General features: G+C 34.6%; 1 protein-coding gene across 3 annotated transcripts in view; it reads right to left on the bottom strand.

Moving 5' to 3' along the window:
* The window catches only part of LOC106881158 (protein YIF1B), a 53,781-nt gene that overhangs the window by 14,830 nt on the left and 16,815 nt on the right, over window positions 1-22,136 (bottom strand). For all 3 annotated transcript variants that reach the window (XM_014931448.2, XM_014931447.2, XM_052971759.1), the window contains exons 2-7: window positions 11,628-11,729; window positions 10,022-10,176; window positions 8,184-8,288; window positions 6,621-6,699; window positions 2,459-2,516; window positions 565-720 (exon numbers count right to left, since the gene is read on the bottom strand). In XM_014931448.2, the coding sequence (XP_014786934.1) occupies window positions 565-720; window positions 2,459-2,516; window positions 6,621-6,699; window positions 8,184-8,288; window positions 10,022-10,176; window positions 11,628-11,729 (655 nt within the window). The remainder of the gene's footprint in view (window positions 1-564; window positions 721-2,458; window positions 2,517-6,620; window positions 6,700-8,183; window positions 8,289-10,021; window positions 10,177-11,627; window positions 11,730-22,136) is intronic.

Genomic DNA, 22,136 nt, shown 5'->3' with positions numbered 1-22,136 from the left:
CATCTCTCTCATATGTCCCGATTTTTGGCATGAGTTCTATTGCTGGATGCTCTTCTAACACCAGCCCCTTTACAGGGTGTACTGGATGCATTTTATCATAGCACAACACCATAGAAGTTGTCATTCATTTGTGTGTTTTACTTCCATTTTTCTATGCAAGCATGGGTTAGATAGATCATATTATTGAGGTTTTGTGTAAAAGCTGGTTACCTTTTTGTCGCTAACTCTCACCTGTCTTGCACTTAAGAAAATTTTTATTCCACTCATCTTCAAAAGTACAAAGCTACTGGATGTTTTTTTTTTTTTAGAGAAATGTCAACAAACTCTACCATTTATAGCTCAGCAATTTTTCATGCGAAGTACAGAATATAAACATCCACACAGACCCCCTACACACACACACACACACATATGTGCTCATGAAAATAAAGCATATATGTGTATATATATATATATATATATATATATATATATATATATATATATATATATTCACACACATATATATGTACATACATCACATTTTGTACAGTTTATTCACAGTAATCAATAAAAAATACTCACCCTACATATTTATACCCTGAATAGGCAAGGGTGTCGAGATATTTGAGGCCAGTATTCAAGTTGAGTATGTACAAGCTGAGCATAACGATAAACAGTTCCAGTATAAGCCACACTAAAGCTGAACTTGCTTGAATTCCAAGCTGCTCCGGAGTAAATCTGGAAATTAAAATAAGTGTAGGTACAACATATATGTATATATGTATCTATAGATAAATAGATAGATGGATGGATGGTGTAGGTCCCGATAAGGTAGAAAGCTGGTACATTTCAACACCAACTCCTGGTTATTTACACTCTCATACTGTAACTTTGAAAAAAAATTCAAAATTCACTGGTGCAGAAACTCCAGGTACCTCACTGGTAAAAGCAGTATGTAAGTACAATGAAGAGTAACATATAATACAAGGAAGCAGATGAAGAATGACTATAGCACAACTTTATCATTAGTTACAATTGTTTCTGTACCACTCAATTTTCCAACCACATTGCACATAAATGATTCTGTGTGAAAAGTTATGCAATATGTGTGGTTGGTTATATCAGACTACCTTAAAGTCATGTGTATTTGCACTTTGTGACAAACATGTATCTGGGGAGGAATCAATAATGATGAAAACGGATGAAAATAGGAATAATAACAATAAGATTACTATCATCAATAGGGTGGCAAGCTGGCAGAATCATTAGCATGCCAGGTGAAATGCTTTAGTGGCATTTTATGTCTTCATGCTCTGAGTTCAAATTCCACCAAAGTTGACTTTGTCTTTCATCCTTTCAGTACTAGTTGAGTATTGGGGTCAATGTAATTGACTTACCCCTCCTCTGAAATTGCTGGCTTGTGCCAAAATTTGAAACCAATATTACTATCATCAATAATAAAAGCAATCTTACTGGTACATGTATCATTGATAAGACATAGCTATGATCAGTGGTAAATTGCAAATATTCATAGTAGCAAATATAGAAAATACTATGGGCCACAATATTTCAATATCATAGTAACTATAATCAAATAAACAAAAGTAAAAACGAATATTCAAATAAAGAATAATAAATGGAAAGAGAAATCAGTAACAGTAGGAAATGAAAGAGAAAAAAAAGGAGAGGAGAAATAATAAAAATAAGGGTAATAATAATGTAGTACTACTAATACTAAGATTATTATGAAACAAATACTAGGAAAAATAAAGATGATGATGGCAAATAGCCTATTTGTTAGCACGTTAGCAATTTAGTTAATTAAGACTGCTGTTTTGAAATGGTAAAGAGTAAATAATCCTTTCTACTAAAGACACAAAGCCTGAAATTTTGGAGGAAGAGGTAGTTGATTACATTGACCCCAGTGTTTCACTGGTACTTAATTTATTGACCCAGTAAGGATTAAAGGCAAAGTTGACCTTAGTGGAATTTGAACCAAGAATGTAAAGATGGACAAAATGCTGGCAAGTATTTTGCCTGGCATGCTAACAATTCTGCCAGTTTGCCACCTTGTAAAGAGTAGATAATACAACCACTTGAATGGTTGGAATGAGACAAGTGTAAATAGCTATAGTGCCACAAAACTGTAAACATTCTATGTTAGTTCAAGGCGTTACAGTAAGAAAAGCTCCATAACTTCATACATTTTCAGAGACAAATGTATAGTCTATTATATCCATCCTAGTACCAAATTTATTGACCCCTGGAAAAACGAAAGTTAAATATCAGTTCTGACAAGGTATGAACTCAGTATGTGAAGGGACATAACTACATATAACAAAGAATTTATTACAACATTAGTTTCTACTAACTTCACTGACATTGTGCTAATGGTAATAATAATTTCTTTCACTAACAAAAGACCAATTATTATGTGTATAGAGGAGTGTGCCATTTAAACAATGAATGTACAAACCTGTTTTGAATGCCCATCACTACACCAGCAGTGAGAATGTATGTAACAAGAGCCATCACTGAAACGAAACAAAAATTTTGAACAAATGCAAAAGTTGAAGATACAAGATTGGTGTTAGTCATAGCTTTGTAAGTTAACTCAATAAGATCAAAATAATGCAATTGCTTTCAACAATTAACAACAAGATAGATAAATGTAGGTTAAAGGATATATCTTCAAGAGCAGGTTCTCTATCAACAGAGTCTACACCACCTGAAGTGGAATTTTCTTTCTTCACTTTGACCCTGGTAACTTATCAACATACATCATAAAACAAACCCTGGCTCAATTCTCCATCTCAGATACTCTTACATATTCCTATCTCCATCATCATTATCGTCGTCGTCATTTAACGTCCGCCTTCCATGCTGGTATGGGTGGGACGGTTTGACTGAGAACTGGCAAGCTGGGAGGCTGCACAAGGCTCCAATCTGATTTGGCAAGGTTTCTCCAGCTGGATGCCCTTCGTAACACCAATCACTCCAAGAGTGCAGTAGGTGCTTTTTATGTGCCACCGACATGAGAACCAGCCATGTGGCACTGGCATTGACCGCACTTGAATGGTGCTTTTTACATGCCACCGGTACGGGTGCCAGTCAGGCGGCACTGGCATCGGTCACACTTAAATAGTGCTTTTTATGTGCCCCTGGCACAGGTGCCTGTCAGGCAGCACTAGCATCGACTATGACTACAATTTCACTTGGTTCAACAGGTCTTCACAAGCATAGCATATTTCCTGATGATTGATGGGTGCTTTTAAATGGGCCAGTTATACAACACTAGTATTGGCCATGGCTACGATATCACTTGGCTTGCCAGGTCTTCTCAAGCACAGCATATCTCGAAAGGTCTTGGTCACTTGTCATTGCCTCTGTGAGGCCCAATGTTCGAAGGTCATGCTTCACTACTTCATCCCAGGTCTTCCTGGTTCTACCTCTTCCACAGGTTCTCTCCACTGTTAGGGTGTGACTCTTCACACAGCTGTCTTCATCCATACATAACACATGACCATACCAGCGCAGTCATCTCTCTTGCACAGCACATCCCATGCTTCTTATGTCCAACTTTTTTCTAAGATAAATGACATTCACTTCGTTAATTTTATATCAAGATAAGAACTTTGGGACAAACTGGCCAACAGTTAGAATTCAACTTGGTACTGGAACAATAGATTGATTGCATTACAGAATTAATTCTTATCTGTCTTTAACCTCTGATCAAAACCACCAGGGAATATAGTCATTATAGATGTATTATAGTCATGCTATTTAGCTCTTATCAGATTTGGGCCATAGGCCCAATTAGCCCTCTGCAGGAGTTAGCTTAAAATCTGCATGGAGTGTGGCTTTTAAGTTAGTTATTCATAAAGTTAACTTCCTACTCAAAATCACACTGTCTATGTTGGGTTGTTTGTTCTATTACTTAACATTTGAAATACAAAGTCCAAACAAAAGAATGTGGATTCATTGGCTAATTAAAATTCTCTAAACTCTACTATATATATTCCCCAAAATAAACAAAATATCACCAACATTAAGTACATTTTTATGCAGTCCAAGGGTATTTTAGCTCATTGTTATTTAACCACAGGTTAGTCTTCATCCAGTAAATCTATCATCAAAAGCGCTCTAGCTGCTTTTGCCCAGACATAATGTATCTTACAAGTTGGAGTCTGATATGAACAAGATTTGGCTGCTGTTTCTTGCAGGTTCACGAGGATATGTATTATTTCTTTCACAAGCTCATATTTGGTCTGTGGTAGCAGTTTGGTGTATAAAATTCTTCCTACGTTTAAATAACAAAACAAATTGACATTTCCCACAATCAGATCAATATATCCAATGTCGTAATTCAGTAGAACATTACCCACATGATAAAAAAATTTAACTAATCATGACTTCACCTGGACCAGGCTCCAGCAACAATTACATCTTTTCATGTTTTTCTCTCTGAGCCTATCTGGCACTATAAATTCATCACACCTTAGCTACTTAACCATAGAGCAATGAGAAACAGCTGAGATGAGAAGGCAGACAGACAGCAAACAGACGCAGACAGCTGCTGACCCAAGCTGACAGCAGCTAAACAATGATGAACAATGACAGAAACACCAGCACCAACAAACCACACTTTGACTGCTGCTACAAGCACACCAAGAACAATAACATTCAAACTTTCTCACTGGTTTGCTGTTTGTTGTAACAACAAAATTTTCCTTTGTTTATGAAAAGAATAAATATTTGTTTATCATAAATCTCATCAGTTATCAGTGTTTCTCTATGTAACATCTGGTGATATCTGATGCTAGAGATGGCAGTCAGCAGTAGTAACAAATGGTGACTTGAATGTTTAAATACATTTCACAGCCTCTTTATCATGACAGTGATGATCCAACAAAAGAATATGACACAGCCAGGAAACAATTGCCAATTATTCTGTCCATAGGACATTATGCAGCTCTGCAAGTTGATAAAAAACTGCTACTACACAGCTTACCAACACCTTGCAAGTTCAAATGAACAACACTGATATGTCTCTGAGAAAATTCACTCTACAAGGAACTTTTCTCTACCATTGTAGCCATGCCACACAGGTGATTGTGTCCCAATCAAGCTTCTTCTCAGCACATCAAATGTTTTGAGCAACACTGCTGAGATGCCAATATGCTACCTGTAACATCATCGACATCAGCACATTCTTCCACTGATGCCTCCATCTGCTCCAGTGACAAGAATGAGATAAGTCAACTTGTGTTTCCTCCAGTGCAGTACAAAACAAAAAAAAAGTTTTCATCATCAAGATTATTACTCTTTTCTTACTGATTTCTCCTTTCTGCTCATACACACATATATCTGAACACATTTCGACATGCACGCAAGCACCCAGCACTTGCACAACATGCACACAAGCACCTAGCAAACACATGCATTACTAGCAGTATGCATAAGGTTACTATGGATAGAAGATGCAACCCTACTTTCGCTACTTATATTCCTAAGCTCAGGAATAGCTGAATAGGTTCACAATATTGACAAACTGGTATTCAACACAAATGCACCTGAATATGCAACTACCACCCAACTGGTAAACAGTACACTGACTCACTGGTGTACATGCACATAACTATGTACAAGTCACTCATTCACTCAGTTACACATTTAGCTGCACTCATCTGGCTCATGTACATACAGGAGTCCTAGATCTTTCCTAGTATTTTTAGAGTTATACTCTGGTGGCCTAACATTTAACCACAATTCTAATTTTTCCTGCATACTGTTTGTTTATTCTATTTTCTTTTAAATTTTATTTTTCACATTCCTGGTTTTGCAGACTTTTGCGCCATAAGCTTGTACAGCACTTCATGTACGAGACAGCACAGTATTGTGCATGAAAATATCTTCTGACAGTACTGTGCAATTTAACCAACATTCTTAGTCATGCATTCACCCTTTTCTTATGCATGCTTCTTTTATACATATCACATCTGCAATTCCAGCACTATTCTCATAATTTTGTTCAATTCACTGTGAATGGAAATTGTCAATGGCAGGGAAGTCATGTGGCAGGAATATTCAGTAATCAGATAACTATATCTGATGTTGTGATTCGCTAGAACATTACCCATGTGATAAAAAAAATCTAACCAATCATGACTACGCCTAGAAATGGCTCCCAAAACAATTCCATCTTTTTAAGCCTTTCTCTATGAGCCTATCCCGCACTATAAATTCAGCACACCTTACCTGCTTGATAGAGAGCATTGAGAGAGAGGAGAGATAAGACAGCAAGCAGACAACAGTAAAGACACGAACAGCAGCTGACCCAAACTGACAGCAACTAAACAATGACAAATGATTACAGCAACACCAGCACCAACTAACCACACTTAGACTGCTGCTACAAGCACAAGAACAATAACATTCAAACTCTCTTGATGTTTTGTAGATTGAAGTAATGACAACATTTTTCTTTGTTTACAAAGAGAATAAATATCTGATTAACATAAATCTCAACAGATATCAGTATTCCTTTGTACAGTGTTAAAGCTCATCTATTCCACAACTGCAAGAAAATGTTTCATGATTCTGTTCTATAAACCAAATCTGAAAGTAAGATTACTTACCAGGTATGTAAAGATCTGGAGCATTAAGCTCATCTTTTGGTGCCACAAGTTCCCCTGGACTAAAATGAATTGACCAATCCTGGTAATTAAAGATAGCAAAGTAAAATAGAGATTTCAGATGAGGGAGAAAAAATATGAAAAAAATTTACGAATATTTAAAACTTTTTTCTATAAATTTATTTCAGATAATGCAACCATACAAAGCTAAAGGAATTGGTCCATTATAGACTGTCTACTCAAAGAATGCTCACTTCTAAAGACATGATCAGAACATAGTGTAATATTTGAAGTCAACAGATTTAACTAACCTTGATTATTAATCATATACAATTCAAAATATATATCATTAGGGTTCCATTGAATAGCTCTTCCAGTCCTTTGATGTTTTGCAAAAAATTGCATATCACTATTAGTCAGTGGCAGACATAAAATGGTTTGGGACTGCAAACTCATATGTCAAAAATTCAAATTTCTTACAGATGTTTAATTTTCTTGAAAAATCAGATAACTGTGTTTTGGTTCATGTAGCTTTGAGAGTAAATATTTTCAGACTGAGAGCAGTGGTTAAACCTGAGCAGTAACACACCCTTGGGGCAGTGTGAACTCGCAAAGACGAGCAGGGTGTTTAGAGTTGTTAGAAGTTTTCTTAGAAATAAAATATTTAAATCAGGAATACTACTTATTTTAAACACTTAAAAAAAAAAAATTCTCTGGATTATAATAGGAGTAGGATATTGTGTTGTATGCCGAAATCTGACTGATGAAGTACCAAAGCCCAATATAATTTCATTCTAAAAGTCAGCATCTTCTTTAGTAATTTTCATAAAAGTTTCAAATAACCCATGCAATCATCTCAAAATGAAATACATACTAGGTGGAATAATATACTACTATACAAAATTAGCCATTAAAATAAAATAAAATGGCTTTTCTTTTGGTATTTCATGAAAATGGCACTAAGCTACAAAAGATAAAGAACCACAGCTATAAAGTATCCTTCACTAGAAATGCAGTTATCTTACCAATAGATCAGACATATTTTTAAACTAAGATGTACAATTTCTGAAACTTTTACTGAAACGATTATTAAGAAAGAAACAATTTTAGCACTACGTTTAATTACATTTAACTTATGGTTAAAAAGGAGATATTATTATCAATAGTGAGTTCTATTTTATTTTTCAAATAATCTGGATAATGTTATAAATTTTACTTCCAATTATTGGGAATAGAGAAAAATTACAAATAATAGCAGGTTCAGAAACAAAAAGGTACATCACAATTAACCTTAGAAGTATGTTAAGTAGCTTTAAAAACTTAGTCGGTTTCCACACCCTGTAGTAACTCTATTGCTCTACAACAGTAAAGAAATAAAATAAAAAATTTTAAATAGGAGTAATTAAGTATAAGATGTTTGCAAAGGAAAGCCTCTAGAAAACAATGATAAACTTGCATTAAGATATAAATTTGTGACTCAATAAGCTACATGGTGATAGGCCATTACTATCTGCATATTTTATGTTAATATATTGAAAAATATTCTTTCTGTTGTTAGCAACTTACTGTATGTGAGTAGGGGAATAGGAGAAGAGTGAGTTTCTTGCCAACGTAACTGGTGTCCACTGCAAAATAGTATTTCAGTTTGGACGTGGAGACATACTTTTCTATCTGTAAAAGAGAAGTTATTTTAACATTAAACAATAAAATTTAAATCTGCATGATCATGTCTTTTACTTAAGATAAAACAAAAAATCTATTAAGCAGAAATATGTGGCCTTTAGCTTGGAATTCATAGCCATGTCTATTTTCATCTGGCCTAAATATGTTAATAACTATAGGTATTAAACACTCAGTTAATATAACTTCACATATCTACCACAAACCCAGTCCCCAAGCCTCTCCTATAATTCTCTCCACTATTTGCTAGTCCCCTCTATCCTACCCAGTTCAAACCTCAGTATTACCTCATCTATTCTCATCACTCCCAATATCCCTCGAGGACAGGTTCCAACACATCTTTCTCACCATTGCTCTCTTTATCTTACTCTGTAACTCACTCTACTTTCTTTTCAAACTGGGATAATTATGTAGCTACTCTATAGCATGACACCTATCACTGTCCCTCTCTCTATACCTTTGATCTCTCAACTGGCATAAAGTCACCACCCTCAATCCTTGTCCTCCCTTCCAGTTTAGGAGTTTTTGCTTCTCAAAGTACTTGGTGATCTTGTTGGTAATGGTGCCACATAAAAAACACTTAGTACACTTTGTAAAGTAGTTGGCATTAGGAAAGGCATCCAGCTGTACAAAACCATGCCAAAAGGCAACTAGAGCTAGGTGCAGCCCTCTGGCTTGCTAGCTCCTGTCAAACCATCCAACCCATACCAGCATGAAAAAGAGATGTTAAATGATGATGATGATGATGGTGATGATATGTATATATAACAGATAATAAAATATAAATACAACAGATAATATTACCAAACATAACACTGAGCATAAATAAAAATAATCTATATATGCTATAAATCTTTATGTTAGGTGTTATACTGTCTTCATTATCTCCACCACCTGAGACAGAAGAAAAATAAATCAAAGATTTCTAACATTGGCCTAAGATCATAAATTAAGGAGATGTGGCAGTGTTGGGTCAACAGTCCATTAAACTGACTACTACTACTTGCATAAAGTTTTAAAATTCTTTTAAATAATGGATCAGAAATTTGTTTCCTGACTTCCCTAACAGATTTAGCAACAGAAATAAATAGTTTTTCAACAAAAAATTGTTGCTGTTTAACTCTAGGTCCACCCTAATCTAACAAACCCATGACCAAAGCATCAAGCTGTGATCATTCCTTCTTTTCCTCTACCTGCAGGGAACCCAGGACCATATTAATTGTTGTGACCTTTCCTATAATGGTAAGATCTGAGTTGCTATTTCTAACAGGCCGAGTAACCACATAGAGGCTATCTCATATAAGAAGTGGTAGTAAGAGTCATATTAGTGACTGATGATGACTCATGATGCTGGTGGTCAAAGTATCAGTTATGTTAATGACTGATGATGAAGATAGTTGTGACAGTAATGTTGATGATGATAACAGTAGTGTTAATGATTAATGAAGATGGTAATGACAGTAATGTTAATGATTGATGATGGTGGTGCTAATGACAGCACGGTCACTAACTAATGATAGTGAAAGTAATGACAGTAATGTTAATGACTGATGACGATGGTAATGACAGCATTATTATTGACTCATCATGATGATGGTGGTAATGATAGCATTGTTATTGACTGATGATGGCGGTAACAGTAATGTTAATGAATAATAATGGTGGTAGTGTGATGGTGACAACAATAGTAGTGATAGCAATGGAAACATAAAGATATTCCATACATTTTTATGCATGTATTCTTTTCCTTGATCGGCAAGTGAAGATCCATATTGCATTGCCATAGAGGCCATTGGGTCATTGAGTAGTTGGCCTCCAGGGAAATTGATATTGGGGGGTTGCTGTCCATAGGGGTTTGGCCCAGAGTTGGGTGGGTAACCTAATAACAAGAAAAAGAGAAAGTTAATAAATACAATATTGTTGGATGTAGGTATGGAAAATATCAGTGGAGCTTTCAATGTTTTTACTTGTTTCAGTCATTAGACTAAAGCCATGCTGGGGCACCACCATGAATGGTTTTAGTTGAATGAATTGACTCTAGTACTTATTCTATTGGTCTCTTTTGCCAAAAAGACCAATAGAATACTGATTTGTTTACATTTGAGATGTAAACAAACCAACACTGGTTATCAAGTGGTGATGGGGAACAAATACAGATACACACACAGATGCATATAACATATACATATATATATGACATGCTTCTTTAAGTTTCTGTCTACCAAAATCCACTCTCAAGGCTTTGATTAGCCTGGGGCCCAAGTAGAAAACACTTGCCCAGGGTGCCATGTAGTTAGACAGAGAATTATACATAAATTCGAAACAAGCTGAGAGAAGCAGGAAAACAGGTGTAATCGTTGGGATTGAGTGGAAGTGCAGTGGAATCTAAGTCCAGTGGGATCTAAGTCCAGTGGAATTTAAGTCCAGCGGAACCGAGTTAAATATAATCACAGAAAAGGACCTCCTAATCATGGGTAAACAACCGAGAACTTTAAAGCTCTTGTTGAATCAGAGGAAGTGTGACATCACTTGCATAAAAGCAGTACTTTGATAAGGATATATATAAGTTGTATGTATCTATGTATGTCTTCCAACACCGCTTGACAACCAGTGCTGGTTTGTTTACGTCTCTTTAACTTAGCAGTTCGACGAATGAGACCAATAAAATAAGTACTGGGATTTATTTGTTCAACTAAAACCATTCAAAGTGGTGCCTCAGCATGCCCACAGTCTGTAGAGCTAAAGGTTTATCCAAGTTGAAATGAAGGTTTTTAATTCAGGCGAAAGACCAGGAATGTTTGAGGGGAGGGGTTAGTTGATACTTTCAACACCAATACTTGACTGGTACTTTTATCTCTGCAGGAAGGATAAATAGTCAAAGTCGGCCTAGGCAGGATTTGAACTCAGAGCGTGAAGAGTCGTAAGAAATATCGCAAGGTATTTAGCCCGATGCTCTGACGATTCTGTTAATTTACGGCTCTTTATCTAAGTTGAAATATTTCTGCTTTGCAGAAACGAGAGACGGAGAACAAATATAAGGGAGTTAATTCATGCTATTTTAACTTTTTTTTTTTAAAGAATTATAACTTAAAATAAATATCTACAATGAAAATTATGATAATGAATCTTTTCTTTCCTCAACAGTTTCCCTACAGTGAGAGGGGAAAACACAACAGATTAAACAGTTCTAAAAGAAAATACATCAAGAAACAGACTTACATAGAAGAGACAGGCATGCTAGTTAATTTTATAACGTTAACATTTATAATACTTATATCTTTTTTATTGTAATTATCATTGTCTGTATTATTATCTTTTATTTTTTGTTACCTTCATTTGGATAGCCATAAGGAGCTTGTTGGCTACTTGTGTCTTCGAACAGCGGAGGTCTGGACGGGGGGTTCCGGTTGTTTCGTTTCTTCTGCGTTGCAGCTGCAAGGGAAATAACTCCAGTGACTATTCCTTATAATACTTAAAATGGCCATTATTCATGCTTATTTTATAACTATGTATTAATATAACAAAACCTCTGCCAGTGTATAAAACGCACGCGCAAACAAAGCACAAAATATATGAATCAAATATGGATAAAAAAAATAAAATACAATGTTCTACCAAATCTGACCTTCTTGGAATGAAATCTGGTAACTGTATACTCTATTTAAAACCTGATAAGAGTGATGTCATGAATCAATAACGCATCTCTTAATATGTTTATACAATACCACCGGAACAGAACAATAATTTTGCTCGTTATAAAATCACATTTCTAAACTAAGAGATTAGTTACACTATATGAGAACAAAATATTGTTGCAAATAAAAATTTTTCAGAATTACCACTCCTAAGGGAAACCTACAGATCTACTGATGTATTGAGTGCAAATCACATTATGGAGCACATGAAGCTGTCTACTTAAGGAAATATTTCAAAACTTACTTCTGAGAAATATGAAGATCTAACTACAGACTGCTCATAGCTACAACTTAGGTGGGTTCTGTTCAGCTTTGATGCAGTTCTCATCAGGATTTAGAATGTTGAAATTGTTTCAGAGCAAAGCTAGAAATATTCTCTTATATAGAATGAATTTACTCAGATACCTAATAGTGTTGTATACATACACACACATTATATGTGTGTGCATGTATATATATATATATATATATATATATATATATATATATATATATATATATATATATATATATATATATATTAAAGGAAATAGACAAATATAATTGACATATTAAAAATTTATTAACATTATAATATAATTATACTATAAAAAGATATAATATAATAAATAATTAAAACAAATATATATCCTACAATTTTTGTTTCAACTCATATTCACTAGTGAATTTATAAAAATTCACATTTATGTATATGAATCTCATCAGCGTAATATTTGTCTAAAAAAAAGAAACAAAAATTCCATGCAAGGACTGCTAAATCATAAAATCTGTATTATGGAATGGGAAAGAATCTTTGGCACCCTGGTAAATCTGCAGCCACCTCCCAATAGCCGTTCTACTTTTCAACGCTCACAGGAAGTTTCTTCCTCAACACAGATCTGCTGTCCTGAGTGCATGAAGGTAATGAAATCTCTGGTTGGTCCTTTCAATGTTTTTTTTTTCCACTGTTGATGAAAGCAATTTGTTTCTTTATAGCCTTGAAGATAATCTTAAGGACCAGGTTGTGTTTCCATGTATATCTATTCAATGCTAGTGAACAGCTGGAAAGATTATATTTCAGTGTTCCGACCTTTCTGCATTTGTATATCATTCTCTGAGACATTCCAGCTTACTAGATTTGTAGACGATGGCAAGACATCATAGGATGAATGAATCACAAAAATTAGCCAAGATGTAGTCCACCTCCATATTTCATTCTGACTTATTTTTCTCTCAACATGTTCCTCCCATCTCGTCATCTGCTCTTGTTGAGTGCATTGGATTAAATGAAGCTCTCTTCTCTTTCTGTTTCCCTTGTTTTGACGCTGTTACTAACAACAGATTTGCGTTTGCTCTGCATCATACTTGCAAATGGTCTGAACCAATCTGCGCCAAAACCAAGTCCCTTCCAATGAATTTGTGTTGCACCTACCATCTCTCGGTAAGACAGAATGTCATCAGTCTCTGCTTCAGCTTTCCACTTCCTGGTCGTTTTTACATTTGGTGGATTACACCTGATTTCTATGTTTTTTAACTCTCTCAGCATCATCACCATTTACCTTCCCTAGTTGATAAATTTTAACTATTGACACTAGCAGTAACTGCAATGAGCCTCTTTTACGACATAGAGCTGAATTGTTCAACATCCGAGGTAGGCCTAGCCACTTTCTAGTGAACACATTACATTTTTGTTCAATAATTTGAACTTGTGACAGTGCTACTTCATATATTAAAAGTGGCCACGAAAGTCACAGATACAAGCTGAACTGTAAGCACCAAATTTTAAATCTACCTGGCAGCTTTGAGTTGTCAATTACTGTTAATCCAACCTTGGCTTGTTTCATAATGTTCATCCTATGACTCCTACATGACAATGTTCCGGCATATACTCACCCTAAGCTCTTAACGGGTTCTTCCTTGACTATTTGAAACTTGAATTCTCTTTGCACTTCCTTATTAAATGTCAGACTATGCGACTTTGTTCTGAATCGCATCCTTGACCACTTCACAAACTTGTCTAACCTCTGTTGATAGAAGTGTCACGTCATCCATGAAGGCCTTCTTAGGTGATTGAACATGGGCGATTTTTTCCAAAAAGTCCACTGCTTTCAAAATCATCTCCATGACTAAGATAAACCACATAACAGATACTGCGCAGCCAGCAGCAATGCCAATCTCCAATCGGTGTCAATCTGTTGTAAAATTTCCAGCTATAAACCTCATCTCAAAACTGTTATAATATATCCTCATTAATCTTTTTACTTTGTCTGCAATCTGGAAGTGGTCCATGGCTCTCATCAGTAATTTGTGTGGCACTGAGGCATATGCATTAGATAGATCAAGCCATACCATGTTCAGACTAGTGAATGGGAAAAATTGATGGAAACTCAAATAGACACGCATTCATATCTTGGCCATTTGGCTGAGATCAAAGAGTACTGTGTGTGTGTATATATATATATATATATATATATATATATATATATATATATATACACACACACACACACATACAACATTCAATGTAATATTTAACTCTTTTGTTACTGTATTTCTGTTGCAATGAAGTCTTTGTTTCAAAATATTTTCCAAGTAACAAACAATTTATTAAACTGTCAGTTTTTGGCTGGTGTCTGGAACATAAATTTGCATGAAATTTAGATGGAAGATTTTAATCAAGATAACTTTAAAACAGGAAGTTTGCTTCATAGAACTAAGGGCAGGTTGGTGTCAACAGATTTAAAGAAAGTTTTCTATTTTCATTTTTCTATGTATATGTGCAAATAATTTGTGCATTTAATGCTTTACATTCAACTACTAATACCATTTGGTAGTGCTTAAAAAACTCAATGTTATCATTACCAAATTTACATCTTTATAGCTAAGAAATACTTCAGTCCTGTGCAACTCTTGATTGCCATCTATGTACAAATATACCTCAATACATAAACTACTGCTCCTGTATCATGCACTTTAATATGTTTACACTTCAGTCTGAAGCATGTTAAACTTGCAAAATATTATTTTCACAGCAATGCTTTTGAATAACATATTTTTGTTTAAGTGTAAGCGTTTGTAATTCCTTGATGTATTATTGTTATTTTCCACCTAAATTGTGATACAAATATTATATGCAGTGAAGGATTTATCTCTTTGGGGCAAATGCTGGATTTAAAATCACATGAATGTTAAGGATAATGAAAGCATGCAGTTATTTATTTTTAGTTGCATAAAGCACCATTCGAGCGTGGTCAATGCCAGTCCCACCGGACTGGCTCCTGTGCGTGGCACATAAAAAGCACCATTCAAGCATGGCCGATGCCAGTACTGCCTGGCTGGCCCCTGTGCCAGAGGCATGTAAAAAGCACCCACTACACTCTCAGAGTGGTTGGTGTTAGGAAGGGCATCCAGCTGTAGAAACCTTGCAGATCAGATTGGAACCTGGTGCAGCCTCCTGGCTTGCCAGTCCTCAGTCAAACTGTCCAACCCACGCCAGCATGGAAAGAGGATGTTAAACAAAGATGATGATGATTTTCCATTATTTTAAAAAAGTATATTAGAATAGGCTGATATATTGAGAATGTGCTATGAAAAATCAGAAACTGGAAAAAAATTGATTTTTGCAATCTATATTTGATATACATGTGTATGTATATATTAATAGCTATCGCCAAGCTAACATGGCAGTCCAGGGAAATAGGACGAATGCTGCCGTTGATTAGCTCCAAGAGGCATTCGCCTCTAGCTAGCTATGTGACACACGAACCTGTGTCCATTATAACCTTCGAACAGGGGAGGTCAGCCACTAAGGGGAAGTGGCTGACCTCCCCTGTCCGAAGAGGTGCAATGGGTAAATTGTTGCCATTTTATATTTTCAAGTTTGTGCATATGCATTGTTTGTTTTTGATTTTGTCAACTACACAGTATAGTAGAATCAGGTGGGCACCGTCTGTGAGAAAAACAGCACCATGACACAATTTACTCTGCCAGAAATTTGGAAACGACATGCTGTACTGCTTGGCATTCACACTGGAAACTTCAGTACGAACATTTCAGAGTGTTTTGGTGTCAATCTAAGGATATGCACCAAGAGTGATAAAAATCAAACATCCAGTCAACATTATGGTATTTGGAGTGATCACTAGTGATGGCAATGTTATACTGCTATTCATCCTCCTACACGGCCTCAAACTTAACACAGAGGCCTACATAAAGTGCCTGGTGGAGGAAATAGTGTTGCCCTGGGTCAAGAGGGTGGTTGCTGGAAGACCCTATCTCTCACAACAGGACTCTGCACCATGCCACACAAGCAGGAGAACCCAGTCATGACTGTCAGACAATTTCTGCAACCACATCACCGCTAACATCTCACCACCTAATTCCCCAGACTGCAACTCCTTTGATTATTATGTGTGGGGTGCAATTGAACAAGAGACCAACAAAACTCCTTGTAAGACAAACTTAAGGCAAGGATTAAGGCATCATACACCAACTTAAATAAAGAGACTGTCCAGAAGAGCTGCAGGAGATTCCAAAGTTGTCTGGAGGCAGTGGTTGAAGCCAATGGCAATGTCATTGAATAAATTTCCTCCTTAGTATTTCAAGATATTCTTGGGTAATCTTATGTCAGAGTTATTTTCATTTTTGCATAATTTAGATGACTTTATTCACCACACGCTGTATATATAAATATATATATATACACAAGAAGATGACTTCATATTTGAGGCTCCAATGAAGCTATAAGGTGTTATTCAGGCACTCAATTAAGGGTCCACTGCATCTTATAGTAGAAACAGCTGTAAGCTAATGAAGTTCATAACAATCGTTTTTTCCTTTGTCATCTCGTTTTCTTATTACTGCTCTGTACTCGTCTAACACTTCATTCTGAAGCATACAGATATTGAGTTCTACACCAGGTTATTAGTCTCACAATACCCAAGTGAAATATACACACACACACACACATATATATATATATATATATATATATATATATATATATATGGTGCAATCTCATGAGATTTTCTAACTCAAAATTAATATTCAAATAGTTTATGCCAACCTACATTCTGGGAATGAATATATATCCTACATTCAGGTTTTTCTCCACTATTTGGATATGGATGTGTGTTTCAAAAATCCAAATAGGAAAGATGAAAACAAAAAGCCCCTTCAAGCATTTCCACTCATGATCTGTCACAGATAGCAGACGGGTGTTTGTGTTGATTGACACACCATGACATTCATTATATGTGTGTGTATTCTGTATGTATGTGTGTTGATGTCATAGACGTCATGTTTTTTGTCAAGAAATAACAAAATCATCATCATCATTCAGTGTTTTAAATCCGGGTTTTGTCTCCATTAACAGGGGTGGCCCGCTCTACCTCATGGCCATAGCAACCGCCCTCACACCATCTTGCCTGGTTTTGGGTGTCCTCCCTTCTCAAGCCAATCCTTCTAATCTCCTCCACCTGTCCTCTCCATGTTTTCCCCAGTCTACCTTGCTTTTGCAGTCCATTTACCTTAAACTCAAGCACCTTCCTCAGAACATGCTCGTCATCCCTCCTCAACACATGCCCATAATACTGCACTCTATTCGCCCTGCCAGCCATTCCACTGATCCCTCCAACCTGAGCATCCCCATCAAGCGAGGGTATCCCTTAGTTCTGTTCTCATAATTGTTTTGTTAATCCAGTAACAAAAATACAAAGTATGTAGCCCTTAAAACGGTTTTTGTGCATTTATTGGGAATACTGAACTGTCTTACACAGGATCTTGTTTTTAGGAATTCTCAATGAATTATGAATACCCAAATTGTGAAGTCAATTATGTAATAACATGAAAGGGCTTTAATACATTCCCAAAGTATATAGAACTTAGGAGGAGATACTAATAAGGTATGTATACTAAAATCGTGAAGCATGTTACGTAATAACAGGCTAATTAGATATGAGATAATAACAATTCAAAGTAAATAACTCTGAAAAAAAGCTTTTGTACATTCGCAGAGAATATTACCTTCAGCGGCGCTAGTGTTGGTATATTCGTGAATAAGTCACTAACCGAAAGAAGTGGATCTATTGTTTAAGAAAATACCATTTACTTGTTTAAGCGTTGTACTGGATAAATTGCGAAAATAACTCAAATAGTTCAAATGCTAAGAAATAAGCATACCCAATTTGATTTATACGAAATGATTTATGAACATGAATGGGTTATTTTGAGGAGCGAATGGGTTATTTCCCTTGGATATTTAAAAATAATATTTATATATATATATATATATATGTGTATGTATGTATGTATGTATGTATGTATGTATATATATATATATATATATATATATACACACACACACATATATATACACACACACATATATATATATACATATACACACATAGATATACACACGCATACATATATACATACTCATATACTCACACACATATATATATAGTATTATAATATCCCAATAGGCTACATATGCAGTAGCTACAGTGCTAATTTAAAATGGCAAAACACAGGAAATACTTTTAAGAGCCAATTCATGCTCCATAGTTTATAATGGAAATAGCCAACTAGCTACAAACTTAAAATTTTGCAAGCAAATTATATATTATATATTTAAGTTGGATTCATAAAATAAAAAATTTAAAAAATAATGAAATTAGAAAATATATAAATTGATCCAACTAGGAAATATGTAACTTTTATAATATGCTTGAAAGAAAAGAAAATTGTTACTTTCCAAATAGTGAGATTACCAAAGTTGACAGTAAAGTTGCTAATCTGAAGACATAGTAATGTAGCCAAATAAATTGGCACTGAACACAGTAGACACACAAGTTATAAGAAAATAGCCTATGTGTAACAATATACAAATATTGCATGCAAGCATGCAATTAGGCATATCATGCAATTGACTGCTAACTTGGCATGTTCTTCATGCAGTGTTACACATTGCCAAATAACTGACTTTGCAGACAACCAAATAGTAAAATAGCTATCAACCAACTAGTTAACAAACTGAGTAACCAGTAAACAAAAAAATCTACTCAGCTTAGCAGAGTCAACTTAGAAGTCAACGTTAAACTTGTAAACTATTCAGACATGCTCATACATGCTAATATTAAAAGATCATTTAAAGTAATTTATTACCTACAATAACTTGTCCAGTTGCCATATTTACAAAACATGGATAAATTAGGCAAATGATTAGCAAATAACTAAACTGGAAAATAATATATAGAGTGTGTGAAAGCCAGTTTGTTTTTGTCCTTACTATATATTATAAGCAAATAGCCAACTTAGGTTTACAGGTAGCTTGAAACATACAACTTTGCAAGCAAGCATTTTGGTAGACAGGTTAGAAATATAGTAAACAACCAAACTGACAAATTGCCAAACAATGAAGAAACTTTTTGGCAAACAGCTTCACACATCTTCACAAATTAACATTCATCATCTCAAATTAAGCAGCCTGATTCATTAAGCAAATTACATAAAACTGGCATGGTAATTTGTATATAATTCTGAAAGTAATAAAACTTAACAAATAAAAATAAAACCTTGTAATAAATTGTTGCAAGTAACTAATTTATACAAAGTAAAGCAATAATGGTATTGATTATTGCCATAAATGTATCAATAGTGTAACTGGTTAAGTCAGTCATTCAAATAATATAGTTATAATATGAAAATTGGGACCATACACTGTAGAGAGTGGATAATACCAAAGACAACTTTACCATTTATCAATGCAGCATTGGTAAAATCCATTCACACACACACAAACATATATATATATATCATGTGTGTGTGTGTACCACTAATACAGTTGAACATAAATACCAATAATAAATTATGTCCAGGTTAATCAATAGCACTCATTGCTACCTTAAGATTTATTTCACTGAGAATAAAGAGTTACCTCCCTTGTTTCATTAACCAATGTAACTGGGTGTCTTCCCCTATCCAACCCGCCACCACCCCTAATCAAGTGTTGAGTAAAAATTGCACAAGTTTTATCACACATGAAAATTCATAACTGCTTCCAATGTACGCACTAGGCCTGAAATTTAGTGTGTAAGCAGGGAGTTGGTCAATACCATCGATGCTAGTACGTGACTGCAACTCTGAAAGGATGAAAGCTAAAGTTGATGCTAGTAGGATTTGAATTAAGAATGTAAAGAATAGGAAGACAAACCACAAGGCATTTATTCTGCTGCTCTAAAAATTCTACCAGCTCACCATCTTATAACAATAATAACAATTGTAATAAATGTGAACAGCTCTTTCAGTTTGAATGACCGTTTGTTTCACAGTTAATGCTGAAATAATATATCCCTTGTATTATATTAGTCAAGATGCTCCCCAGAGATGCCTTCTGCATGGAAAATGAATAGTTAGGTGGAAGCTAACATATTTAATTATATATTCTTCATATAAGAGGCACCTTTTTCATTATTTTAAATTACCTTATCAAGAATGCTTTGTTACTCATATTTTCTCAATCATTCTAAGGTCTAGTAAATTCAAGTAAGGTTATGCTATTCTGATGAGGTTCAATAACTCTGAAACATGTTTGGGGTCACCACAGTACTTACCAAAGACCCAGCTCATTCTTTAATCAAACTTTTTTTATTAATGTAGACCTCACAGTTATCTAACTTGCATTTTTTGACAAGAATTATCATGAACATTAATGGTTTTACTTTTCATTACAGGTTAAATTTGAATTAACCCATTAGCATTTTAAACTGGCCACATGCAGCCCAAATATTCTATCTGTTTTATGTTCAAACTATCAATATCTGGTCTCTTACACCTACCCTACAATCACATCATTGAAATCTCAAAGCTGCAAGATTAATTCAAAATAAAGTTAATGAATAAGTATTACATTTGATGGAGTAACCTGAATGCATAAGGCTTAATAAAATATTTTGTGGACCTCACTATATTAAATATGTTAGATCCTCACTTTATCAAGATGCTTTTTTAATTCTTTTGTTACCTTATTTCTGTTGAAATACATTGCTTTTGTTTGAATTAATTTTGAAATAATGAAGAATTTGGTAAAATAACTGTCATTAAGCTGGAGTTTGGAGCATAAATTAACACAAAATTTTGATGGGAGCTTTCAATTTAGATCACTTTAATCTTTTTGTTGAGATACCCTAAGTGTTTATTTCAATTAATTTTAAATATAACAAAGAATTTAATGAAAATAACTTTGTTATTAAACTAGTGTTAGGAACATAAATTACAACTAAGTTTTGGTGGAAGATTTTAATTCAGAATTTTTGAAAACAAGACATTTGTAGTACAGAACCATGGTAGTCTTGGATGAGTTAGTATCAAAAGGGTTAAAACAAGGAGTTTGTAACACAGATCCAAGAGCAGTTTCAGGTGGGAGTGATATCAAAAAGGTTAGTCAAAAACAAAAGCAGGATGTTATATGAATGAAAATATGATAACATCTGTTGTGAAAATGGGAAAATACTTTGAAAGCTTCACAAAAAGATTGTCAAAATAGTGAATTCTGCAACCTTCACTCTCAAGTGGAACTTAAGAGTAAAGATATTTTCCATTCATTTGAAAAGGTGTATTATATTTAATCCTTTTGTTACTATATTTCAACACTATCTTTACTTCAGTTAATTTTGAAAATAATGAAAAATTTGGTAATATAATTTTGTCATTATTTAGAACATAGATTAAAATAAAATTTTGATGGAAGGAAGTAGTTTAGATCACATTGAAACAGGGAGATATAGCATGGAACCAGAGGTAGTTTAGTATCAAAAGGGTTAAGCTAGTGTTCAAAACAATATAAAATTTTGATGAACATAAATTGTCAGAATTCTGGTTTAAGCAACCCATATAACCCTCATCATTTTTTAGTTTTTGGAATTTTCAGAAAACTTTTGTGAATTTTTGTTCTATACATGGGAATTCATACAATTAGGAAAAAAATTTGTTTTTAAATTCCAAAAAATAAAAAAAATGTTATAAGGGGTTATATGGGGTGCTTAAACCAGAATTCCACCCATAAATTAGTACAAAACCTTGATGGAAGATTTTAACTTAAATAACTTTAAAACAAGAAGGTTGCATCATAGAACCATGGATGGAATTTGGGTTGGTTAATATC

This window comes from Octopus bimaculoides, chromosome 11, assembly GCF_001194135.2.
Source record: "Octopus bimaculoides isolate UCB-OBI-ISO-001 chromosome 11, ASM119413v2, whole genome shotgun sequence".
Taxonomy (NCBI): Eukaryota; Metazoa; Mollusca; class Cephalopoda; order Octopoda; family Octopodidae; genus Octopus; species Octopus bimaculoides.
The sequence above is the reverse complement of the archived record's forward strand: the minus strand, read 5'-3'. Positions and strand labels throughout refer to the sequence as shown.